Source organism: Rhodamnia argentea, chromosome 10 (genome assembly GCF_020921035.1).
Source record: "Rhodamnia argentea isolate NSW1041297 chromosome 10, ASM2092103v1, whole genome shotgun sequence".
In the NCBI taxonomy this organism is placed as follows: Eukaryota; Viridiplantae; Streptophyta; class Magnoliopsida; order Myrtales; family Myrtaceae; genus Rhodamnia; species Rhodamnia argentea.
This window is the reverse complement of record NC_063159.1, coordinates 14,485,716-14,512,108: the sequence shown is the minus strand read 5'-3', so window position 1 is coordinate 14,512,108 and position 26,393 is coordinate 14,485,716. Positions and strand designations below refer to the sequence as shown.

The window sequence follows — 26,393 nt, the reverse complement described above, 5'->3', positions numbered from 1 at the left end:
ATTTTTTATTGTCTACCTGTGTTTTAGGATCGAGATTGAGACCTCATGGTCTTGCATCTGGAAGAGCCCTCCCTCATGGATTATGCAGAGCCAGAACGCCCACGGTGGCTAAAGATCACTTCGCCGTTGCAAATACAGTGTAACAACGTAGGTACACGTGCGTGGACCCATACAAGCCGAACCTATCTAAGGCTGCCCAAAAAGGCCATCCCACTAGTGGGGAGATAAAGGCAGCCGAATTCTAGGACGGAGACAACTGAGGAGAAGAAAATAGAACGGAGATGAAAGGGGGCCCAAAAGGAAAAGCGATCCATTGGGACGGCCACATTCTACATGGAGACGAGCAAAATACGGAACAAATTCATGGACTGCGGTCTAAACATAAGACTGGTGCAAACCTCGTTTTGAAATTCCATTTCATCTTCCCAGGAGTATCATCCATGGAATTGTCACCCAGATGACCTGAACGTTTACACAGAGAGAGAGAGAGAGAGAGAGAGAGAGAGAGATTGCTTGCATGTCACAGGTATCCTCCAGTCGAGGGCCGAAAATACTTCTTGAACGAGGCCTTTTCAACATTTGAATTACAAAGTTTTCGATACATCTTGCAATAATATAAGAGCAAAAGAATTAAGAAGCACCATATTCTTTATGACAACAATTAAAATTTCGAGACTGTTCCGATTTCCAAAACTGACTGAAAGTCATCTAATGTCCACTCCGTCTGTATTATCTATGCACACTCAAGGACTGCAGAGATTCTTTAGATCCTCTTCCTTGGCATACCAGCTCGGTATTATCTTGGCAATGTGAGGATACAGATCCTTGTAGGAGTTCCTAATCGTCCCTTCAGCAACTCCAGTGGCTAGTGATATATCTGCATACATATTCGGTTATCTATATGCGCACGCTGTTTCAGATGCCATTTGCATATGCACCTTGATGACTGAATATGGAAACCATTAGTTCAATTTCTTCAGCATAATAAGTTTGTATTATCCCGTTGATTTATTTGACAAGATTTATAAAGTAAATAACCACTTTTCAAGATCTAACACCTCAAGATGTAAACATGACAATTAAGATTTTGTGAAAACATGTCTTTAGTTGTTTGAACCGAATAAGATTAGAGAAATTAAAACCTCGGAGAGGCTTCTTCTCATCGGAGATCTGAGTAATAATGTATATAACAGCTGCTGCGATGGATATGGGGCTCCTCCTGCAAATCAGGCAACAAAAACAGAAAACAGAATAGATTCAGCACTTGAAAAGAGAAAAACAGTAAAGCATCAGTTTGAACTAAACTTGGTAAGTAATCCTTATACACAGCAGGCACACATTGAGCAACCTGCTAAAATCACGTCATCTTTCAACCTTCAACAGAAGAAAGATGAAATGTCGCCAACGAAGTATTACAGTTTTCAACTATTCCTCCATCTTTACCATTAAAATTCCAGTCGAGAAAAAAATAACCACCAATATATCCAGGTAGCCACTAGCCAAAAATGGTAATTCCAATAACAGCTGACAATGTTTCTCCAATCCCCATGGGTTCAAGTGGCAAGTCAAAACAGAGCAAAGCACCATTACCCTGTGCAGACTCCTATAACCCTTAGGAGCCATGATATTTTGTGCTTGTGTTCCACCATGAAAACGCCCAAATTTCTACCATTAAGGATCCAATCCAAGGGAACAATTCTGTGACCTGCTCATTTTGCGGCAGCAGCACAATGTTTAAAAGAGTGTGCTCTTCCTTTTCCATTGTTCTTTTGGATTCCCTATAATATAGATTTGTTTTCTTCTATACTTCCTATGAAAAAAAGTCTACATAGTATTATTTTTCTGAAGTATAATGATTATATGATCATCACTATAAATTCTACATATAAATCCACATATTAGGCAGTGGATGCATGAGTCCTTTCGAAAAAGGGGGACTTGCGCAATGAGCCGGAAAATCACAAGTACCTTATGTCAAACTCTTCTGACTTCTGCACAGATTCTTGAGCAGCTTTAACAGCTTGGTTGTTCATCCCAACGTTGGAACAAAAACGCCTCTTAAAAATCAGATCAATCTCAGTGTCAGAGAGAGAGAGAGAGAGAGAGAGAGATCAGATCAAAATGGAAAAATGGAAAGAAGGATAAGGAAGGATCCTTTACCATGAAATCTGCAGCATGTATTGCTCCCATTTCTACTGACTGTCCCTTCTCTAAACCCAGTTGCTTCACAATGTACTCTTTTGCCCGGCCTATTTCCTTTTTGGTGGCTCCATTGGCAACAGAGCAAATTTCTAGTGGAAAACCAGATTCAGGGAAACTGACACATGGGAGGGCTATATCAACAGGAAGCTTCCGGAATTAGAAGAATTAAGCCATACCCTTTACAGTGCGTGGCTTGTCTTCTTGTCGACAAGCAATGTAAAGGCAAGCAGCCAACAGAGCATCTTGATTTCTTCCTCTACTAGACTTTTGATCTTCTACCTTCTTGTATATCTCATTTGCCCGATCCTTCATTTGAGAAAGATTGGCTTATCAAATATAGTTCAGTAGAAAATATACTTCCATACAAAAGAGATATACACATGAACAATTAGATAATGTTCCTAAGTTTAGAAATGTCCTTACTTTAATCAGAACTTACAATAGACACCATTAACAATGGATTACTTAGTTATTGATAAAGAATGGTAAGTGCATAAGAAATAGATGCGGGACAAGTCAATTCCTGCAAATAGGTACAACAGATTGCAAAGATATCTTCAGTAAATATACAGCAGGGTACTCAAACAATAAAGGCTGAAAGTAAGAGCGCCACTCCCAACATCGAAGAAGAAGAGTCCAAAGAAGTAAAAGCTGACAATCTCATTAAAAGCACACTATTATTGGATTAATAAAAATGGCCAGGTAGGGGGACAAGTCATAAAGTATCCATATGCAGTCAATCCTTTGCAATGGAAAATCAGAAATCAGAGAGCTAGCAAAAAGGTCAAGAAAGAAAAGTCAACAGTCTCGTCTCCTGCATGTAGGATTAACCATGCAGCTGCTATCCATTATGAAAGAGGAAAATGAGATATAACTCGATCAACTTTTCTTTATACATCAGACAGATTGCTCATCGATCCAACACTGAGGAACCAAGAACGCCTTTTCAAAAGAGAAGTGCTTCTGGAATATTTGTCAGGTCATCCGCAAGTCGATATTAAAAAATTGCAAGGTGCGGTTGTGCTTAAGGAACCAAGAATGAGAGGCAGAAACGCCTTTTACAAAGAAAAGTGCTTCTGGTATATGTCAAGCTATCCCCATGTCGTTATTAAAAAGTTGCAAAATCCACTTGTGCTTATCACATCTTACAGGACACTACTTCAATATTTCCTGCCATAACTAACAGTAGCATACCATGCAATTATTCATTTAAGTTCCAAATTTGCTGTTTCCTCTACAAAATAGAGCATGTTTGTGATCAAGTAAACATCTCTTTGATTTATAAAAAGCCCAAGTACCATTCTTTCATAAATGTATACCACGTGAAACTACACAAATTAAAGGTAAAAGAGTCTGCAAGAAGCATATGAGCACATGTAGCCACAAGGACTCTTTCACATAGGTTGGCACAAAATACCAAGCTCTTTAATTATCTTAGCCGGATGTGTGCATATGCAATTATTGCTGATAGGTTTTAGAAAGATGCAATCAAGACTCTATCTCGAGGGAAGATTCCATTAGCATTAGCAAGTGGTTGAAAGCCATGACTTATACTTTCAACATAGTAACAAATCAGGATAATAAAACTGTAGACATGATACACATTGAATGCCTATGCCAATCATATTTTCCGGAATTAGTGGTATGGCTTTGAAGTGGGTGTCTTAACATGTCATTAGCAAGCTGTAAGCTACTCTAATGAAACTGCATCTATCCCGATGAATTTTTAGCTCGTTCCGTAGCCCTCTTCTTTAGCATTGGTTTACTCAAAAGAAGCTAGCCTAGAAGATAACTGAAGACTTGGAAAAGTATGGAGATTGTGAAAAGCCCCGCAGTTGTCAATATCAGTAAGAGTAGCAGTCGTATAGGTACAGGTAAGCACCCCAAAAAAATGATAAGGAATGATGGCATACCTTGATGGTTGCAACAAGGCCCAACCTGAAAGCAAATAAGCAATGTAAGGAGCATAAATGGAAGAATATATCACGAGTTTAAACTATGTAATGCAGTTCACATTTTTTTTTATGGCGAGTACAGCTACAATTTACCAAAGTGGCAATAGCAAGAAAAGAACATAATCATTCTTGGTAAATATTTGTCAAACTCAAAAGCAATTCACTTCACAGCATAATATCTATCAACTATCAAGTAGAGGTCCAGAATGTCTATTCACCATATATAAAATGATGAAGATTCTAATCCGATACCGCCCGGTTACAATTCTATGTCGTGATCACAATGAAAGAGAAATCACTTGGATATAACTAACCAAATCAAATCAAGGTTCAACCCGCCTCTCTAGCCCTAATAATAAGGTACAGTAATGAGAAAAATATGCGAACAGTTGAATCCCTAGATACAGCATGATACTTATCAAGAGGTGCAATGACATCAAAATACTTAGAATCTATCTACATTGCTTCCCAACCATTTTATCACAACGGGCAAAATAGAAAAATAAATCTAGATTATTTCCCAAATAGAATGAAACTCATCAGAGAATATGTGTATGCAATCACTCAATTGATGCATATCCAAGACCATATTCTTAACTCTCACTTACATAATCGTTTTTCGCTGATAAAAGACCTTAAACTAGATCACTCGCCACAAAGTAAGCCGCAACAGCAATCCCAAAGTATCTTAATTCTAGTTAAAATCAATTCATATTGATCACACAGCAAATTCCTACATTTTGTGATTTCGAAAGCATTTCCAGCTCTCGTTTCCAAAATACTTGAATGAATTGAGATATTTATACTCGAATCAACGAGAACACGTGAAAAAGCCACAGCGATCGAGTAACCAAGAAAGTGCGATCGATCGTCCACGCTTCAAGCAGATAAATCTACCGGGAATATCGACAACTCATTTTCTCGCACTTCGCAATCATCTCCAAAACCAGAGCCGTTCGCTCACACGAGAAACAGCTAGTACTGGTGCTCCTGCGCGCGAGAAGATAGAGTTTTCACCTGTCGGACATAGTCGCGATGGTCTTGAAAGCGAGGATGAGGCCGCGATCTGGATTCGAACCGCGGTTCTGCCACCTACCCAGCGACGACGAGAGGAACTCCCCGGAGGTCCCGTTCGGCTTCGCAATCACGGTGGACAGACCGCCGTCGGTGAGGAGCGGGTTCGTGGGGCCGCCGACACGGACGGGGTCGTTGTCGCCCGATTCGTTGGCGAAGGTCCTCCACTCGGAGGTCTCGTCGATGGAATGCGACTCGAGCACGAGGCCGCACTCCGAGCACACCGTGTCGCCAGCCGAGTGGTCGAAGACCACCTCCGTCTGCCTCTTGCAGTCGCTGCAGAACGCATCGGACATCGTTCGGAGCTCTGAAAAGAGAAATCTCGAATCAGGCTCGCCGTGAATTGTCCGAAGGTTTTCGTGGAGTTTACGCTCCTGATGATCGTCTTAGCTTTGATCGAGTGACGAGGCGAGAGAACGAGAGAGATAGAGATTTGCAGAGCGACGAAACGGGAGAGGAAGGAAGGGGAAACGATACAGAGGGTGTGGGTGGGTGGGTATTTATAGACTTGTTGACTCAGGTTAGGACGGTCATGCGGCGTTGGGTGAGTTGGACACTGGTGGTGTTTGGCGATGAGGATAGTCGTGGACTTCGTTCGGGTCGTGATCGTGCTCCTGGATAAGGATATGCGTTTCTGTATGCCCATCCTCCAATGCGAGTAGCCCATGATGTTTTGTAGACACGAATGTCTGATGAAAAAGTGCAAATTCTACTGTACGGTTGCGACTATATTGAGTTCAAAAAATAAAAATGAATTGAAATTGAAAAAAAAATATCATAGCGATCTCACGACCGCTACCCGCCAAAGACGAGCACCATGACAGAGTTTTTCGTATAGCCCGAGTCCAATGATCACCTCGCAGAGACCCTACACTTACGCATAGAGAGAGACTGGCAATGATGATAATCAAACCATTAGGGGGTTTAATCCAAACATCGAATAGGATAAAGATAACTCACATCATATCCTCAGTAGATGTCTTGCATAACAAATAGATCAAGTGGACTAGACTTAAAAAAAAAAAATTAAGAAAAACCCACTAGATTATTAGATGGTAGGAGTTATGAGTTCTAAACGTTTTATTTCATTTCTTAAAAGTTATTAAATATTTTGAAAGTTACTTTAGCACAGGGTGAAAACACAAATCATAACTTTCGCAGGGAAGTTACTAGTAACACGAGTGATTATTCCCACAAATAATTTATGATTTTTGCCCTCGCTGGAAAAAAAAAGAGAGTAAATAATGTATTGCGGGCCGGTTCGGTGCGGTTACTCCTCCTCAAGAATCAGGAACCGGTCCGATCCGGTTCTCGAAGTAGACCGGACCGGTGCTGTTCGCAGAAGAGCAACACAAGATGGAGGGAAGTCTTTTTTAGTCGTGCTTCGTTTTGCTGGGCTCGCGATGGGTTACTTTAAAGCCCAGGCGCCCAGACTTCGGGCTTTAACTTCGGGCTAGCCGTAGTGAAATGTGCCTCCGGTCTGTATAAGTCGACGTGATGTAACGCGAGATCACCCCGTGCGAGATCTCGCGACTTTCTCGATTCGAGTTCTGATCAAAGCGCCAGAGAGCAGTAAGCCCAGTGCCGCGAATCAAGGCGCAACTCCAAACGAAGAGCGAGGCCAAAAATCAAGGGACAGCTTTCCAAATGATCAGGCCTGCGGATCACATGTCCCTTAAAGTTGGGGGGGTTCGGGGTCTAAAGTCACCCCGTGATAAAATGCCATCTTTGTCAAGTCTTTTGTCCACTTTTTGTTTTTTTTTTTTCTTCTTCTCTCCATAATCCAAGGCCCTCCTAATGCCGGACCGGAAAAAAAATTGTCCAATTAATCTTAAATTTATCGGATGGATACCAAATCGATTACAATTTTTTTCTCAAGCTTTTCAATTCAATCTTAAATTCTTGAGCGAAATTTCAATACAATCATTCTGATAAATTTTCGTCAAAAAGTTGCTGAAGCGGCGTTGTGCCGCATAGGACAGTTGGCTGTGATCGGACCACCGCCTTAGTGATTTTCGGGAAAAATCAACCGAATGGACTATATTGAAATTCCGCGCAAAGGTCTATGCTACATCTTCATTTTGAGCAAGGAACTGCCATCTATTGAAAATTGCAGAGCGACCCACCATGTAATTTGCCTTGCTTGACGTTGATCTCAGCCACCACATGGCTCTAATTTGAGGAACATGTTGAAGTGTAGTGACAAGATTTGGGATGAAAGACTAGATCAGGGAGTTTTGACATCTTCCTTGGAGAATAGGCCTTGTTAAACAATGGGTTGCAGCAAAGGAGTCGGGGACCTGTTCGTCTCCCGCCCATGCGCGAGCACCATCTCTTGTTGAAACTTACGAGCTACGGATTTCAAGCTCTCTATTCGAGTTGGGATTGATGTAGGGTTCAGCGAGCCGGTGACTTTTGTACTGACCAAGACATTTAATCAAAAAAATGTCACTGAGCACGCGACTCAATGGTAAGGGAATTGGATGTGATGAGGACGTTCGGTTTCAGATGTGGAGGTTTACTCTCGAGTTTTGCAAAGAGCCATGGTAAAAGTCCGACACAGAGAAAGGCGAGAGTTGAAGTAGGACGGACAAAAAAAATAAATAAAGATTGAGAAATTGAGCACAAGCTTATCTGTCTCTCATCGGTGGCCTTCACATGTGCAAATCCTTTGGGATCCCAGGTAACCTAGTTTGGCCGCACGCACGTGCGTCCCCACGTGACCGAATCTGGCCTCTTCGTGGGTGGGTCCAGTTCAGAGGAGTCGGGGTTCTTGGTCCAACGGTCAAACCCCGCAAGCTCGACGAATGAGATATGCCATAAGCGCCATAGACGACTCTTTCTCGGTTGTCACCTTCGAGAAATTTCAAGACATCTATACAGGGAGGAGTTCAAAGATGAACACTAGCCCTATTATTATTACTATTATTGTTTTGTTATGGATTCGTGTTAAACAAATACCATTTCAGGCACTTGTTAAGAAGTCATTTAAAGCGTGTCTGCCATTCACCGTAAGTTATTTTTATTGTGACTTTGGATATTCAATGTTTTCGAATTCGAAATGTCTCGTATGAAGTATACTCGACACTTGTTAACAGGGTTGTCTTCTGCTTATGTTGGACGTGCTTGTCCGAACTTGTTATAATTTTACGCTACTCCAATTGAAAAAAAAAGGAAAAGAAGATGTCATGGATCGGAGTTCGCGGAAGCAAAAAGCGAAAGATAAAAGCATGCTTGATTTTCGAACGGGCAATGTTTTCTGGTCCACCAAAACTCGCTTCGTGAATATATATGAGGCTAATGGGGTGTATAATCTTAGTTTTGCAATTCTAGAAGATTCTTTAACTTGTTTTGAACCAATGCGCTTAAGTTATGTATGAAGCATTTTGACAATCATGAATCTTTTGATACGGATCAGAATAATGTAAATTTTACCACACGCGCATAATTCACTTGCAGCTGCCTTTAGAACTAGTCGACAAGAAGTCCAGCTTGTCTTTCCCCTTGTGGGATTCGTTTGAATTTTGTACATATTTAATTAACATTACCTTAAATTAAACAAAGATTTTGCAGGAAACAGATGGGGATCAGCCTGTTCCAACCAGAGTCAATGCAAGGCCAAGCTGTCACATTCACATTAATCAACAGCTTAAACAGGCTAGCTGAGCCCACCCTCCAAGGTTCCTTCCCCAACTTAATCTTATTTTTTTTTTCTTTTTTTTTTCCTAACGTGCATGGTCGGAAATTCCAATGGGTTGGAATATGATGTTGATTTTCCACCGTCACCCCCATTTTCTTTTCCGTTTCTTTCTTTTTCCCATTTTCTTACATGTTCAAAATGGGCGGTTTTTACTAATTCCAACTAACTTAACGTTAGTATTTCCAAAAATATTCTGTGTTCTGGTCCACGGCTTTTAATAGGTCGTACCATCACCACCCCACATAAGCACATCGCCTAATCAAATCCGGTGGCCTTCAGCCGTGGCTGTGGACACTTCAACCACAAGCAATTCTATGTTCCTTCAGAGAGGCCTCATCCCACCCATCCTTTAGAAAATTCCCTAGCACTCGAGGCAAGGTAGGAATGTTCGGGCTGAGCAAAGACTTTACTTTAAAGTAAGTTCGGGCTAACTTTTAAACTAACCAAATCGTGCACAACTTCATATATATGTATATATATATATATGTGCGCGCGTTTATCTTATATAGCCATGTACAATGTAAAATACTATTAAGGCTAGCTTCGAAGGGAGACATTCTCATGGTGGCAATAGCCATGGAGAGAGATAGCTTTAATCTGACAAATTGCATGTGGCATGCCAAATTCGAATAAGATTTTAAAAAAAATAGAATATAGAAGCGAATAAGAAAGTACAAAGATAAATCAAGAAATTAAAGAAAAAGGAAAGGAGAAAAGCATGCGGTATGTGGGATGTTGATGTTGTTACACTCCATTTTCTTTGATAGGCCTTTGTGATCGTCTAGATTCATTTTATGCATCGAGTGAAATCACATCAAACTCACAATGGAATTCTTCATTCTTACTAAAAAAGAATTGACGTACCATGCATCCTCATTCATCATGCACTGTTTATTTTCAAATTGAGGAACATTGTGTGACACACATTCAATTTAAAGAGTGTCCATGGGACATTTGTTAAGCTACATTGATGTATTTTGAAAGTATAGAATTGCCCCTTTAGACCGATCAATCCTCTTAAATTGTGTACTTGGATTACAATATGGTGAATATCGATTGGTACTTAATAATTTTCGCTACCTTTAAGTTAGTGTTATGTCCATCAATTGAAGATATGGGATCCCCTCTTATTACATGATGGGAGTTTTTGAAAAAACTATCAAAATAGTCCTAAATATATTGCAATTGTGTCAATTCAATTTTAAACTTTTTTTTGGCCAATTTAGTCCTAAACATTTTGTAATTGTGCCAATTCAGTCCATTTGGCTAATTTTGGTCGACTAGTGCTAACGTGGACACCACCATCCGACGATAGAGTATGTTACTATTTTTTTTTGAATTTCTTGCCGAGGTCCAATGACCGGCTGGAGAAAGAAGAGGAAAAGGGAAGAAAAAGGAAAGGAAAATAAAATAAAGTAAAATAAAAAGTTTAAAAAAATATTATAATATTACGTCGTTGGACAATCGGCGCGGCTAGCAACCCACGTCAAGACTGCTTGGCCAAAATTAGCCGGATGGACCGAACTGGTACAATTGAAAAAGATTTAAGACTAAATTGGAAAAAAAAAATTTAATTGACATAATTGCAATAGGTTTAAGATTTTTTTGATAATTTTTCAGGGAGTTTTTCATTGAACTGAGGTTGGAATCTATTTTTTGAAATTGCTCTAAAAAGTATAGAAAAACTATAAATTAGAAGCTTAGGTCATCCATTGAATTTGTGTGCAATGACTAAGATGGTACATGTCACCCGGCAAGACATACATGGTCCTGAAGAAAATTATTCCGATGCCACGACCTTTCGGGTTTGAAAGAGAAAAGCTTAGTAAATAAAAAAAAAAAATGTGAATTTGACGAATTGGCTAATTGAATTGAAAATCAGGGCGATTCTTTAGGGTGGGGAAGAATTGAATGGCATCATCAATTCGCGTGAAGCATGCGAGTTACAAGATTCCACCATCCAATGAATATCGTAGTGCCTAAGTCAAATTATCAAATGTCGTCAGCTTGCCCCGAGTGAAACGCTTTTAGAATTCCGATACGAAATGTTGGAGCTTGCACGCAAAATGCCAAATTTCTTTTCGAGAATTTCCACATCGTGCGCTTGTTACTTTATAACTACGTATTCGTTTACTTTATCTTTTCCCAACGCCGCCCCATTTTGTCCGTTGCAATTTCTTTAGTCGAAGAATATCCTTCTTCACGACGATAAAATCAAATCAATTTTACTTAACTAGTCATGTATAGAGTCACGACTTTCGAGTTACCGAGTCAGTCGGGAATTTTGCGTAGTTTTGTTGGTGATATCGACTTCGATCGAGACACGTGAAATGATGTTTTAACTCAGACTATTTCTAACAAGTTATATCGATGCTGCTACTTTGAACGAGTCCGATACATTTTTTTGGCTCGTGGTTTTTGGACTTTGTAGAGCTGCTCCTTTTCTTGATATACACTAGCTGGCTTATATTTCTATTGATTTACATCGCAAAACCATACCTTGTTCCGTCCAAAGTGTATATCACAAACTACATCAATTTAACTTAGGTTACCACGTATGCATTGATGCGACATTATATTATAATTTTTTTATTCATGACAAATTAATTTTCTACCTACCTCTACGAGCCTCGTCCTCTTGCTAAGGTAGTGCAAGTCGCGTAACATGTTCCGAGTATTTAGGGTGCAAAATGATAACCATTTTATTCCCAAGAACTATTTCTATTTTCCGGATGAGTTTCAGATTATAATGGGCATATAAAGTATTAATTAAATAATTCAAGCTATAATGTACTGTTGGCCATCATCGTTGTTAAATAAGTTAATACAAGAGCCCGGGAATCACATGCTTGACACCTTTACCTTTGTTGACGATGTAAGTACCCTTTTGAACATTTAAAGATGGAAAGACCATGTCGTATAATATTTAGGTTGATACCACGGAAAACTCTAAATTGGTATGTCGGTGACAAATTTACTCCAAATTAATTTTTTGACCACAAAAAATCTCGAACTGATACACTTGTGATAAATTTATCCCAAAATGATACACCTATAACAAATTTACCCTCCGTTAGTTTTCGTTAAATATAACCATCAAATTGCTGAATTCGATGACACATGGTAGTTGGCGGGTGTATCGGTTTGGGATTTTTACCCTTTGTTTGTCGTATGTGTATCAATTTGGAGTTTTCGTGGTATCAATCCAAAATTTGTCATAGGTGTATCAATTTAGGATTTTTCGTTGCAAAAAAAAATAATTTAAGATAAATTTGTCACAAATGTACCAGTTTATGATTTTTGGTGGTCAAAGAAACAGTTTGGGGTAAATTTGTCACATGTATACCAGTTTGGGATTTGTCGTGGTTAAAAAAAATAATTTGGTGTAAATTTATCAAAAGTGTACAAGTTTGGAGTTTTTCATGGTATAAACCTTAATATTTATTTCCTTTTATGCTTTGTGATTTTTTTTATAGCATAAAAGCCTCAAAAAGTAAAAGTTTTGCAGCATAGTGCTTCAGCTAAAAAGTCACATCACAACAAAAACGAAAAGTCACAGGCGGAACGAGTAATCTGCATAAAAAACGATCTTTCCAGACGTATTTTCTGCCAAAATACATAAATAAAAGATGTTCAAGGTCCTGAAAATCATTAATTACACGTCCCCACAGATCCCGCCATATGCGCACCTCGTATTTGTTCCTACGGTACGATGCCCTGTTGAGGGCGATCAACGCATCGCACGAAGACGAAGCTCACAAAAAGCTCTTCTTCTAATAATCGGCGGACGCTCCTTTACGAGATGCGGATAGGGCAAGTTGAAAGAAGCTGACGTCATCGAGACCGGACATAATTCGCAATTGGTATTAGATTGGACGAACAGCAACAATTGGCTCGGACGTATGTTGTCTATCGATTTCGTGCTTGCTATCGCAGGACGAAGCGTGATCGATCAAATTGTTCGGCTTTGATTATCCTTTCCGAGCAGGTGGGAGACGTGCGTGACGGCCATAAACGCTCTTGTGCGACGGACGTACACTGCGGTCCTGAAAATCATTAATTTCGGCTGCCGTCTAGAATGAAGGATATGCAAGCTATTCAGTCTTGAGGGTGAGGTTGACTGATGAACTGCTAGGGTTTCCACTAACTTGCTTTATTCTGTTGAGCAAGTCATTTATCTGCTACGGAAAGGGCGAAAGATGAAAGCGTGATTTAATGGTTGGTTGTTCTCGCACGGTGGCGAGACTTTAGCCTAATACTAAGGATGAAAATACATAACGAGGGAGACAAATGAAGGGCATGCAAAAAAAAAAAAAAAATTCAAACATAGGACCGCCCGTTATGATCTCATGTAAAATATCGTGGTATTAATATCAATTAGGTGATTTAATATTTAAATATTTTAACGATATAATTTTATAGAGAATAGTCAAAATTCAAAGGCATCTCTTAAAAAAAAAAAAAAAGAGGAGGACACACTTGCTTTTAATCCCTCTTATTGAGTGTATTAGACTCAAAATAGAGATTATCTTAATTAAATTATCCATAGGCTCATAGCCCATTTTTTTTAGAGGGGGTCTGCTACTTCCGGTTGTGCTTCTCAAGAATCTAGTCAAGAAAATAACTCATCGGGTCTGACGTAATGTTGATTGATTAAGGTAGGTGTTTTCAATACGCCTAATTCAGAATGGACACCTCAATATTCATCGCACTAATCGCAATTTAAAAGTGCCAATCCTTTTCAGTCGTACCTAAAGTCAACATTCATCAAACTTATCACAAGTGCAAGCATCCATCGCAATCTCGATCATTGCGCCAGTCGATTTCCGAGAGGCGTCAAGCTGGAGGATAGCCCCACTACGCAGTTAGGGGATCGAATTGGTAAGTAGCTTCGAAGTTTGAAAGGAAGTAGCTAATTTAATCAAGTATCAACAACCATGCTCTTGCTCAAGCTTTCAAAAAGATGGGAATCTCACGCTTCCGATCGCGAGGGAACTCGTCCTGTCTAGAGTCGCGACGATCGGTTTCTGCGGGCGCACCCCTCATGAGAAGGTGTCGAGAGAGACTTGAGTTCGGGAACGCAACGTGAGTTGGAGGGTTCAAACTCGTGTCACGTGGGCGGGACCGAAGGAGCACCTCCGGCTATGCGGCACCCGTGACTGGAAATATCAATTGTGCCGTCTGGATTCTTAGATGCGGGTTAAAATTTCTTATTTCCAATCCTCAAAATATATTCTTAAAGAGACTTAGACTCCATATGTTTCACATAAAAAAATGATTTGAAAAATATTTTGTTACAAAACGACCGTTTATATTTCTTACAAAAATAAATAAACGAAAATTACTTTCATCATCTATGAAAATATTTGAAGATGAACTATTGACAATAATGAAAGTATATTCCATTGAATAATGGGGATAATTAATTGCTTCCTTAAAAAAGAGACCCTAATTTGCACCGATGATACTTAGCCAATGCAAGACATACCAAAAAGCGCGTAGAAGTTTTTGCATGTTTGTTGTGAATTTAAGAAAATGCTTCCCGAACAATACTGTCAAGAAAGGTACGATTTTAATCGTAAATTCACACATCATCATTATGTGTTTTGTATAAAGTATTCATTGATTGGGAGATCGTGTGGTAAAAAATAATTGATAATACTGTCAGATTGTTAGGGTAGCAATTTCTGTAAATTAATTATCAAGCATTGTAAATTCCATATGCGTGTTTCTACCAAAGAAATCAATTTTTAATTTTTTTTTCCCGACAAACGTGGTGGTTTAATCGTAAATAAGCGGGAAACCTTCGCGAGTTTCGGATACTTGCACTCATCAACTTGCGACGAAACGAATCAACCGGCTTTACCTTTCGTTGGGGTGGCCATCTTATCCGATGCTGTATTAAGTATTAACCGTGCACAGAAGCTGACATGACAAAAAAATTGCTGGATGAATACCAGCTGTCGAGGACGTGTTTTGGCACTTGGTTTCCTAACATGAAGCTACCTGCCTAAAAATTAGCTCAATAGAGCCAAAAAAAAATGAAGTTTTTTTTTTTTATCGGGATGCCGAAATTGGGATTGGAACTCTTGAATTCCACATCCGTAGAATGTCTAAATTAAAAATTTAGATGCTTTGATAGGTAAATTTAGATTGCATGCATGCATGTCACGTTATAATCGCGTATTTTAAGTGATACGAGATTACAGTTAACAGGCAGACCAAAAAAAAAAAAAAAAACCGACCAGCTCGCCGAAATCAAGAGGGAAGGCTTGAAAATAAAAGGAAATCAAAGCTCAACCATATGCAGCAGCTAAAAATTGACTACGAACGAGGAAAATAGTAAGAATTAAGAAGGAAGCATAACCGTGTCTAGGCCTCGGGGCCAACAAACGAACTGGGTCCAAAGCTTTCAAAAGAGCGCGTGGGAGGTTGAGCCAGCCAACCCGAATACAACCAGTCTCGTACTTCTCTCCCACACGCCATTGACCGGATTGAGACATTCTTCATCGTTCTCTCTCTCGCTCCCCCCTTCTTTCGTCGAATGGACTTCGAATCGAATCCATGCCTAGGAAAAAAAAAAAAACAGAAAGAGAGAGAATTTAATTCCGCCGCCCACGGATAAAATGATATCGATTCACATGATTTTTAGAGAAAATAAAGAAAAAAAAATGCCCCGTCGGGCATTACCCATTTTCCACCTTTTACGAATTCCTGGAAAAAATATTTATACGCGCCCGTCCTCATAATTTGTCCATAGCAAATTGTATACCTCGCGAATATTCGAAGTTATTTCCAATTTTACTGGTGCGGGACATGAGCTTATGCACCACCACCTTTCGCAAAGGGGGAAATCAACAAATCAGCTCATGGAATCAATCGCGGAAACCCTCACATGCAATTCTCCATTGAGAATACTGAATGCGATTATCAATAGTGGATGAAGCTAATCTTTTGTTTTTATAATTCGTGTTATAGAAGAGATTATTTATTTATTTATTATAAATTGAAAAAAATATTAAACGAGCGATGTCCGACCAAAAAAAAAAAAAAGCGATGCGGACGCCAATATGTAGAGTCCCTGTTCGGACATTTTCTCAATATTGCCACGCTCTGTCTCCGTCTTCCTCTTCATATTTGACGGCCCAGAAAAGCTCTGCCACCTTTCAACAGGAAAAGCACCTTCGCCATTTGCAACTTCCCTTCCTAGTTCCTCCCTCCTTCCTTCCTTCCTTCCTTCGTCGGGGGAAAAAAAAAAGAGAAGAAGAGCTCCCTTAAACCTCAAAAAGCAGGACTTTGTGTCTCTGCTACTCATACAACTCTCTCTCTCTCTCTCTCTCTCTCTCTCTATCTGGGTGCTGAAAAGCCCTTCTGAGGAAATCCCTTTGCAGTCGCTCTCGATCTTCCTTCCTTACGTGTTTCTCACAAATCCCAGTTGGGTTCATTTCGTTTCAAAGCGGGAGGCTGGTGAAAAAGGGCCAGGCGAAGAGGAAAGATCCGATCTTTTATTTTCTTTTTCGTTTTTGTTTGGGAACGAGCTTTCTGTGGGGATTCGAGAGAGATGGTGCACCACCAGAGGTTCCATCAGTGGAGGAAAGGCGAAGCCCATATATTCGACGACGAAGAGCATGGCTTCGTCGTGCTTGACTGTGCAAGCTCTGGCTACAAGAGGAAGAAGCCCAAGCTCTTCTACCTCCTCCTCATCTCTCTTCTGTCTTGTAGCTTTGTGTTGGTCCCTGAGCTGTTCGGTTCCGGTAGACTCTCTCTCTTGTGTAAGCGCTCTCTCTCTCTCTCTCTCTCCCTCTGGGTTTTGCTTCTTTCTCTTTGTTCCTCTTTATCTTGCTCTGTTTTAGTATTTTTTTTTTTCGCCTTTTCTTGATGGTCTCTTTGGTGGGTTTTGGCAGATTCTTTCGGCATGGACAGCGAAGGCGCTCTTGAGAACTACGATGCAAACGCTCCTCCTTGTTCTTCAATGTCTAATGGTGGGTACTCACTCCTGTTCTGCATCTAAAAAAAGGCAAATAGAAACAGAAGTAGATTTGTATTTGTTCATCGCAGTTTTTTCTTTATGCTTGTTTAGCAGCTAAAAAATGGTGGACAACAAGTTGTGTTCTTGGAACTTCTGTACTTCATAAACTGCTGCTCTCTGTTTATGGCCCTCAGTCCCTCTGTTGGGTTGAAACATATCTTAATCAGAGGACATAATCTTCCCAGTGATTTCATTAGTCATGATTTATTCTTTTGCTCATTATGGTATCTTGTGCCCTCGTTGCGTAAATAAATTATAGGCTGGACAACTTGAATCTCTTCTAGCCTTTTTCCAATTGTGAATTTAAGCATTTTGTCACGAAAAATCGCAGGAACCATATGCTGTGACAGGAGCGGCTTTCGCACTGATGTGTGCATCATGAAAGGGGATGTGAGGACACACTCTCCCTCTTCTTCAGTCTTCCTTTATAGTTCCAAACAGACGAGCAGGTTTATTGACTTGTTCTCGAGCTTTCTCGGAGTAGCCGAAGACCTCGATGATGAGGAACTCCAGCATGAAAAGATAAGGCCATACACGCGAAAATGGGAGAGCACTACCATGGGAACTATCGATGAGCTAGACCTTGTTGTGAAGAAAGACATTGTGGGCGCTCGCCATCAGTGCGATGTCTGGCACAATGTACCCGCGGTGTTCTTCTCGACCGGAGGCTACACGGGTAACATCTACCATGAATTTAATGATGGGATTCTACCGCTGTACATTACTTCACAACATTTCAAGAAGGAGGTGGTGTTTGTCATCCTTGAATATCACAGTTGGTGGATTACAAAGTACGGGGACATCCTTTCTCACCTCACGAATCATCCGCCGATCGACTTTAGTGGAGATAAAAGAAGCCATTGCTTTCCTGAAGCCATTGTCGGTCTGAAAATCCACAATGAGCTCACGGTGGATCCGTTGCTGATGAAGGGGAAAAAGAGCATCCTCGACTTCAGACATTTACTTGACCGCGCTTACTGGCCGCGGATTAACGGCTTGATACAAGATGAGGAGCGAGAGATGCAGCTGAAACTGAACCACCCGCCTTCATCAGGGCCAGTGCGGGAGCAATCGATGAAAACCACTAAACAGGATCAGAAACCCCGACTGAAGAAACCGAAGCTAGTAATATTATCCCGCAGTGGGTCAAGGGCATTACTGAACGAGGATCGCTTGATAAAAATGGCAGAGGATGTAGGGTTCAAAGTCGAAGTATTGAGGCCTGATAGAACGACTGAATTGGCGAGAATTTATCGCATGCTTAATTCGAGTGAAGTTATGATTGGCGTACATGGGGCTGCTATGACCCATTTTCTCTTCCTGAAGCCCGGTTCTGTTTTCATCCAAGTTGTTCCTTTAGGGACAGATTGGGCGGCCGAGACATACTACGGTGAGCCTGCAAGAAAGCTTGGTTTGAAGTACACCGGGTATGAGATTTTGCCTAGAGAGAGCTCATTGTATTCTGAGTATGATAAAGCCGACCCAGTCCTTACGGATCCAAAGAGCGTGACAGACAAGGGATGGGAATACACGAAGAAGATCTATCTTGATAGCCAGAATGTGAGCTTGGACATGAGGAGATTCGGCAAGCGGCTGCTTGAAGCTTACGACTATTCCTTCACGAAAATAAACTGGCATGCCAATCTTCCGCTGAAGTTTCATTCAGCGGTTTCGCTTGATTAGCTTCGTTGTTCATACATTGTTCGCCATTTTTTGTCCATACATTACATTGCTGTACATTGCAACCAGGACAGTCGTTTTGTAGAGGTTAGAGATTTTATTCAGAGTTTTTTTATCATGTACAGGGCATGCACCAAAATAAGTTCTTTTTTCTTAGTCTCTGCGCAATCGCGATGTAGTACGTAGACATGGTAAGCGAGGTTTCGACAAGAATCTTTTGTTGTTGTGCGTAAAGTAAACAGACACGAGGTCCTTAACTGTCAAATCAATGACAATCAAACTACCAAGTTGGCCAAGCCTTGCTAGCTACTCTGTTCTCTTCTGCTTCCTTAAAACTAGTGTTGGAACTTTTTCCATCGACTCTCTGGCTGAAGTTGAATACACAATCTCATCTGTAATTCAGTTTTTCAAGGTCAATCTCTTAATTCAGTGGCAAAGATAAAGGGTCAATTTCCTAATTCTTGACGCAACTCCAAGGCTCTTGTTTTCCCCTTTCAGGTTCATCATTAACTTGTACAGAGGGCATTTTCAATAATTGCCATGCGAGGTCCCAAAATTTGTTTTGATTTTTTTTTTTTTTTTGAAACTTTGGGATGACAAATTTCCAGATCTCCCCTTTCATGGGTGTCATGCTGACAAGAGGACCTTTTGAGCCTCATGAAGTTATTCTCTTATATCTTTTGGGTAAAAATAGCAGGTTCTGCAGCAAAGTGCTGTCAGAGCTTTCAGGAATCTTGTTTTTCTTTGTAAAGTTTGAGGGGATGATGTTGGCAAATCTAAGGCAACGGCTAGCTGCTTGGTTGTATCCTTAACTAAATTAAGCTGAAATTGTAAAAAAAATGGGCAACAGATCCTCTTTCAAATTATGGGCAATATAAGTTGCTGCTCTAGAGTTTTTTCGAAGGGCAACTGATGATCCCATAAATTTTTCATTGCATTGCATTTCTTTTATTGAACTAAGTCAATTATGTAAGTTCAAACGTGCACGTGGTATCATCGGTAATGTCAAAAACAAGTAACCTTTGTTGGATGATGCCACGTTGGCGTCATTTGATGTGTGTTTACTTAAATATTAAAATTTAAGAGTTCAAGCTTCTGGTATCATTGGCAGTAGTTGCCTAAAATTTCACAATATGAATGAATTTATCCCAAATTCTAAGCTCATACGCAGAAGAGCAAAGGCCCCTATTATGTTCCACAAACTTTGTTAAATGAAGCCAGTAACTTCAATGACAGTCGGAGATTCTCAGAACGACAGACAAGATCAGTTGTGTTTGGAAATACTGGCGTGGAAATCCTGATTTTCGTTTCAGGAAACTTGGGTCGATTTATACATACATGAGCAACGTGTGAAGCCCAAAGAATTTTCTATGGCATTCGTCGAGTCGATTTTCTAATCACTCTCTTGTAGGAATTTACAGTCAGCTCCGAGTGGAAACACCACCGCAATAGGCGATCGAGCACTTGAATCTCACCATAGATAGATATGGCCCCACAGTTTGCTGTGTGCAATAATGGGGTGAGGCTAGAGGAGGCGTCTCAGCAATTCTCGTATCTTTTTTATCTTCTCCAAAGAACAGAAGTGGATTCTCAGATGGGGGACGAAAATGAGATCAAAACATACCTTGTCGTTCAATCATCTTTATTCTGACTGACCGGACTTGGTGGGCTTGCCACCAAGAGAATAGAATACTTGCGAGAGACCGGTCTGGACCGGACATTCAAACCGCTGTTAGTGATTTGTCTCCAAAGTGTCATTGCGTTAGCTGCAATGGCTGATCCTCCATTGTAAATGAATGTGGTTGAATCCCTGACAGGCGAACAAGCTTCTGCCAATTTTCTTTGGTTGCTGCTGCTGCATTGACCACAGGTTTTTGTGGAGGGACACCGATGTGAATGGATTTGGACTTCATCCTTCAGTCAGAATTTCGAGTCGCATTATGTGCATTTTTTATACTCTACATAATTTGTCGAATGAAGTGTCTCGACGTTTAAGTAAAGAAATAAGGTGGGCCGTGATTTCCTTAACACGAGATATGCTGCCATTGATGGTTTGAGTGTTCAAGGATCGGTACAAACATTGAGCTCTCCTGGCAACACAATCAGGGTGTCATTTCTGCTAGCTATGAGCCCTTCAGGACTAGGAGTCTTTTGTTAGCTCGAGAGGGGAATTTGCAAGTTGAAGGAATCAATCGGGCTCTAGCGGCCTTTCAAGGGTGATTCTCTGTTGCAGAATTCTCCTGGTTCAGACTGTTGTGGGAGCTGAGAACTTCCGTGTCTTGGAACTGCCCACATTTCTGATTTGGTACCGCCTCAAGTGGCTTCATCGAGTCATCCTGATCTTTGATGCGTTTAACAAATCTGCCTCAGGGTTAACATAAGCGAGCATGGCACCTCTCGTTCTATAGGACGCTGAATAATGAGCACTTTCAATCGTAGGATGAAGCTTCACCAACTTGTCATCGAGACAAATCGGCATCTTGAAATTGGTACCTAGACAAAAATACTGCAGGAGAAGAGCAAGGAAGCTTGCTATTCCAGTGAGTGAGGGACGTGGGATCTCCTAAACAGGACAGAGGACCTGCTAATGGACTATGCCTCCTTCAGCCACTGGAGGTGAATGTCACCACCATGTGTACGGCAGCATAAGCACTGGATAGGCTGAAAACAGCGATTTCGGAGGAGAGCGCTGACGGTGGATACCTAGGCACCCAGAGACCAGGTAGGGTGAGTTCGGCGAAGATGGAGACGTTCTCTAACTGGTCAATGACACACACACACACTCTCTCTCTCTCTTCCTCCCTTCCATGAATAAACTTGAATCCGTGCTCAAGGGAAGAAGGCGGCACCGCTTGCATGATTCTGGAAAGACCATTCTCCGAACGTTGTAGCAATACGCATTCATTGGGATCAAATGTGGGATGTCGTAATTCTCGAACGTTTGGAAAGTTGTACGAAACAGGGATTTCAAAAGCTTCGATTTTTTATGGAAAGGATAATTATTCTGATGTACTATTGACCAAAAATTTGAGATGTTCATCATCTTATATGGTAGCTTTCACGTTGATCTTATCCCCACTTTATATTCTCTCCCTCGCTTTCCATATTTGACAGCACAGAACGACTCTCGCCATGTTTGAACAGAGGAGCACTTCCCCATTGAGGCACTTACCATTTCCAAATCTTGTTGCTTAGTTTGAATGAAATTTCTGTTTCAGTCAAGAAACAAATGGAGCATGCTTAGAAAACATCCTGTGACGCTGCTACTCATGCAACCGTCTCTCTCTCTCTCAGAAAATCCCTCCGCACTTGCTTCCAATCTTCCTGGATTTACGTGTTTCTACCGCTTCCCAGCTGGTTTCATTTAGCAAAATGCCTGCAACAGAGGGAAAAGAAATCAGATTTTTCCAAAAAATAGTCTGTGGGCATCAGTGCGGGAGAGAGATGGTGCAGCGCCAGAGGTTCCATCAACTGAGAAAAGGCGAACCGCATGCCTTCGATGATGAAGAGGGGCATGGCAGGAAGAAGCCCAAGCTCTTCTACCTCCTTCTCCTCCTCTCTCTTCTCTCTTGCAGCTTTGTAGTGGTCCCTCAGCTGTTCGGTTCTAGTAGCCTCTCTCTCTGTTGGGTTTTGCTCGTCTCTCTTTGTTCCTCTTTATTTTGCTCTGTTTCGTTATATTTTCCGGCCTTCTCTTGATGGTTTTCTTTCGTGGGATTTGGCAGATTCTTTCGGCGGGGACAGGGAAGGCGGGCGCGAGGACTACAATGCGAACGCCCCTCCCTGTTCTTCAATGTCTAATGGTGCGTACTCACTCCTTAACTGCACTGGAAAAAGGCAAACTGAAAAAAGGGAGAAAGGAGGGAAAAAATCACAGACAAAACCTTGAACAAAAAGAGTTTCATGGGAGCTGCTTTTGTAGTTGTTCCTTGGAATTTTTCTTTATGGCGTGTCTAGCAGGTGAAAAACGGCGAAAAACAAGTCGAAATGATCAGAACTTCAGCACTTCGTATACAGCTGCTCTGTTTTGTGCCCTCAGTTTCTTGGTGGCCGTTTCTCTGTTTTGTTGAAGCATAGCTTAACCATAGCCCCATAATAATCAAACACGTAATACATTGTGCCGTTGTTGCATGTAGAAATTCTAGGCTGGAGCTGGACTACTTGAATCTCTCTTGGCCTTTCCCAATTTCTGAATGAAAGCATTTTTGTCGCAAACAATTTCAGGGACCATATGCTGCGATAGGAGCGGCTTTCGCTCTGATGTATGCATCATGAAAGGGGATGTAAGGACACACTCTCCCTCTTCTTCAGTCTTCCTTTATCTTTCAAAACAGCCAAGCGGGTTCGATGACTTCATCTCAAGCGTTCGCCGAGTGGCCGGAGGCCACGACGGCTAGGAACTCCAGCACGAAAAGATAAGGCCCTATACGCGAAAATGGGAGAACATTATAATGGATAAAATTGATCAGCTTGACCTTATTGTGAAGAAAGATACCATGGGTGGTCACCATCAATGCGATATCCAGCACGATGTTCCCGCGCTGCTCTTTTCAACCGGAGGCTACATGGGTAACCTCTACCATGAATTCAATGATGGGATATTGCCGCTGTACATTACTTCGCAGCATTTCAAGAAGGAGGTCGTGTTTGTCATCCTCGAATATTACAGTTGGTGGATTACAAAGTACGGGGACATCCTTTCTCACCTCACAAATTATCCGCCAATCGACTTTAGTGGAGATAAAAGAAGCCATTGCTTTCCCGAAGCCATTGTCGGTCTGAAAATCCACAATGAGCTCACGGTGGATCCGTCGCTGATGAAGGGGAAAAAGAGCATCCTCTACTTCAGACATTTACTTGACCGCGCATATTGGCCGCGGATTAACGGCTTGATACAAGACGAGGAACGAGAGATGCAGCTGAAACTGAACCAGGCACCTTCATCAGGGCCAGTTCGGGAACAATCGATGAAAATCAATAAACAGGATCAGAAACCCCAACTGAAGAAACCGAAGCTAGTAATATTATCATGCAGTGGGTCAAGGGCGTTAGTGAATGAGGATCGCTTGAAAAAAATGGCAGAGGAGATGGGGTTCAAAGTAGAAGTTTTGAAGCCTGACAGAACGGCTGAATTGGCGAAAATTTATCATGTGCTTAATTCGAGCGAAGTTATGATTGGCGTACATGGGGCTGCGATGACCCATTTTCTCTTCCTGAAGCCTGGTTCTGTGTTCATCCAAGTTGTTCCTTTAGGGACAGATGGGGCGGCTGAGACGTACTACAGTGAGCCTGCAAGAAAACTCGGTTTGAAGTACATCGGGTATAAGATTTTGCCTAGAGAGAGCTCATTGTGTAGTGAATACGATAAAGCCGACCCGGTCCTTACGGATCCAAAGAGCATGACAGACAAGGGATGGGAATACACGAAGAAGATCTATCTTGATAGCCAGAATGTGAGCTTGGACATGAGGAGATTTGGCGAGCGGCTGCTTGAAGCTTACGACTATTCCTTCACGAAAATAAACTGGCATGCCAATCTTCCGCTGAAGTTTCAGTCAGCATTTTCGCTTGATTAGCTTTGTTGTTCATACATTATTCGCCATTTTTTGTCCATACATTTCATTGCTGTACATTGCAACCAGGCCAGTCCTTTTGTAGAGGTTAGAGATTTTATTCAGAGTTTTTTATCATGTACAGGGCATGCACCAAAATAAGTTCTCTTTTCTTAGTCTCTGTGCAATCACAATGTGGTTGATAGACATGGTAACCGAGGTTTCGACAAGAATCTTATGTTATGTGCAAAGTAGACAGACATGAGGTCCTTAACTGTCAAATCAATTACATATCAAACTACCAAATTGGCCAAGCCTTGCTAACTACTCTGTTCTCTTCTGCTTCCTCAAACATGTGTTGGAACCCTTCCCATTGACTTTCTGGCTGAGGTCGAATACCCACTCTCATCTGTAATTCAGTTGTTTCAAGGTCAATCTCTTAATTCAGTGGCAAAGACAAAGGGTCAATTTCCTAATTCTTGATGCATGTCCAAGGCTCTTGTTTTCCCATTTCTGGTTCATCATCGACTTGTATAGAGGGCATTTTCAATAATTGCCATGCCAGGTCCCAAAATTTGTTTTGAATTTTTTTTTTTGAAACTTTGGGATACCAAATGTCCAGATCCCCCCTTTCATGGGTGTTTTGCTGACAAGAGGACCTTTTGAGTCTCATGAAGTTATTCTCTTATATCTTTTGGGTAAAAATAGCAGGTTCTGCAGCAGAGTGCTGTCAAAGCTTTCAGGAATCTTGTTTTTCTATGTAAAGTTTGGGGGGATGCTGTTGGTAAATCTAAGGCAACGGCTAGTGCTTGGTTGTATCCTTAACTAAATTAAGCTGAAATTATATAAAAAAAAATGGGCAACAGATCCTCTTTCAAATTATGGAAAATATAAGTTGCTGCTATAGAGTTTTTTCAAAGGACAACTGATGATCCCATAAATTTTGCATTGCATTGCATTTCTTTGATTGAACCAAGTCAATTATGTAAGTTCAAACGTGCACATGGTAACATCGGTAATGTAAAAAACAAGTAACCTTAGTTGGATGATGCCACGTTGGCGTCATGTGAAGTGTGTCTACTTAAGTGTTATAAAACCTAAGAGTTCACGCTTCTAATATCATCGGCAGTGGTTGCATAGAGTTTTCAATGTCATGTTCCACGAACTCTGTTAAATGAAGCCAATAACTTCAATGACATCAGAGATTCTGAGAACAACAGACAGGAGCTGTTGTGTTTGGAAATACTGGCGTGGAAATCCTGATTTTCGTTTCAGGAAACTTTGGTCGATTTATACATACATGAGCAATGTATCAAGCCCAAAAAATTTCTATGGCATTTGTTGAGTCGATTTTCTGATCACTCTCGTGTTGGAACTTACGGTCAGCTCCGAGTGGAAACACCACTGCAACAGGCGATCGAACACTTAAATCTCACCATAGATAGATATGGCCCAGCAGTTTGCTGTGTGCAATGATGGGGTGAGGCTGGAGGAGGCGTCTCAGCACTTCTTGTGTCTTCTATATCTTCTCCAAAGAACAGAAGCCGATACTCAGATGATCGAAACACGGCCATAATAGGTGACCGAACCCGCCATAAGTAGCTATAGCTAGCGGTTTGCCATCCCCAATGATGGGTGAGGCGGGAGGAGGCGTCTCAGCATTCCCTGGGTCTTTTATGCATTATCCAAAGAACAAAAGCGGATACTCAGATGCGGGACAAAAATGAGATGTAATCATCTTGATTCTGACAGACCGGACTTGGTGGGCTTGCCACCAAGAGAATAGAATACTTGCGAGAGACCGGTCTGAACCGGACATTTGAACCATTGTTAGTTATTTGTCTCCAAAGTGTCATTGCGTTAGCTGCAATGGCTGATCCTCCATTGTAAATGAATGTGGTTGAATCCCTGGCAGGCGAACAAGCTTCTGCCAAATCTCTTTGGTTGCTGCTGCTGCATCGACCACAGGTTTTAGTGGCGGGATGCTGATGTGAGCCGATTCGGACGTCATCCTTCAGTCAGAATTTCGAGTTGCATTATGTGCATTCTATACTCTAGTGAATTTGTCGAATGCAGTGTCAAGACGATTAAGTCAAGAAATAAGGTGCGCCGTGATTTCCTAAACACGAGATATGCTGCCATTGAAGCTCCGTGTGTTCAAGGATCGGTGCAAAGAGTGAGCTCTCCCTGCAACACAATCGGGG

At 41.2% G+C, this 26,393-nt stretch overlaps 2 protein-coding genes and 1 pseudogene across 2 annotated transcripts; 2 read left to right on the top strand and 1 right to left on the bottom strand.

Moving 5' to 3' along the window:
* Window positions 1-535: 535 nt before the first annotated feature.
* LOC115729042 (transcription initiation factor IIB-2) lies at window positions 536-5,701 on the bottom strand. The gene is made up of 7 exons (XM_030659476.2): window positions 5,175-5,701; window positions 4,116-4,140; window positions 2,379-2,508; window positions 2,161-2,291; window positions 1,969-2,057; window positions 1,143-1,219; window positions 536-877 (listed from the first exon to the last, which is right to left on the bottom strand). Exons 1-7 carry the CDS (start codon window positions 5,525-5,527, stop codon window positions 744-746), a joined length of 939 nt encoding a protein of 312 aa, XP_030515336.1. The 5' UTR covers window positions 5,528-5,701; the 3' UTR covers window positions 536-743.
* Window positions 5,702-16,059: 10,358 nt separating this feature from the next.
* On the top strand, window positions 16,060-18,850 carry LOC115731305 (xylan glycosyltransferase MUCI21-like). The gene is made up of 3 exons (XM_030661964.2): window positions 16,060-16,703; window positions 16,836-16,913; window positions 17,292-18,850. Exons 1-3 carry the CDS (start codon window positions 16,493-16,495, stop codon window positions 18,641-18,643), a joined length of 1,641 nt encoding a protein of 546 aa, XP_030517824.2. The 5' UTR covers window positions 16,060-16,492; the 3' UTR covers window positions 18,644-18,850.
* Window positions 18,851-22,815: 3,965 nt separating this feature from the next.
* On the top strand, window positions 22,816-24,400 carry LOC115732020 (annotated as a pseudogene).
* Window positions 24,401-26,393: the final 1,993 nt, after the last annotated feature.

Coding starts and splice junctions, on each gene's coding strand:
- LOC115729042 (XM_030659476.2), bottom strand. CDS start 5,527: ATGTCCGATGCGTTCTGCAGCGACTGCAAGAGGCAGACGGAGGTGGTC. Junction 2,058..2,160: donor TACATGCTGCAGATTTCATG/GTAAAGGATCCT, acceptor CTGATTTTTAAG/AGGCGTTTTTGTTCCAACGT. Junction 878..1,142: donor TGAGAAGAAGCCTCTCCGAG/GTTTTAATTTCT, acceptor ATATGTATGCAG/ATATATCACTAGCCACTGGA.
- LOC115731305 (XM_030661964.2), top strand. CDS start 16,493: ATGGTGCACCACCAGAGGTTCCATCAGTGGAGGAAAGGCGAAGCCCAT. Junction 16,704..16,835: donor CGGTAGACTCTCTCTCTTGT/GTAAGCGCTCTC, acceptor GGGTTTTGGCAG/ATTCTTTCGGCATGGACAGC. Junction 16,914..17,291: donor TTGTTCTTCAATGTCTAATG/GTGGGTACTCAC, acceptor GAAAAATCGCAG/GAACCATATGCTGTGACAGG.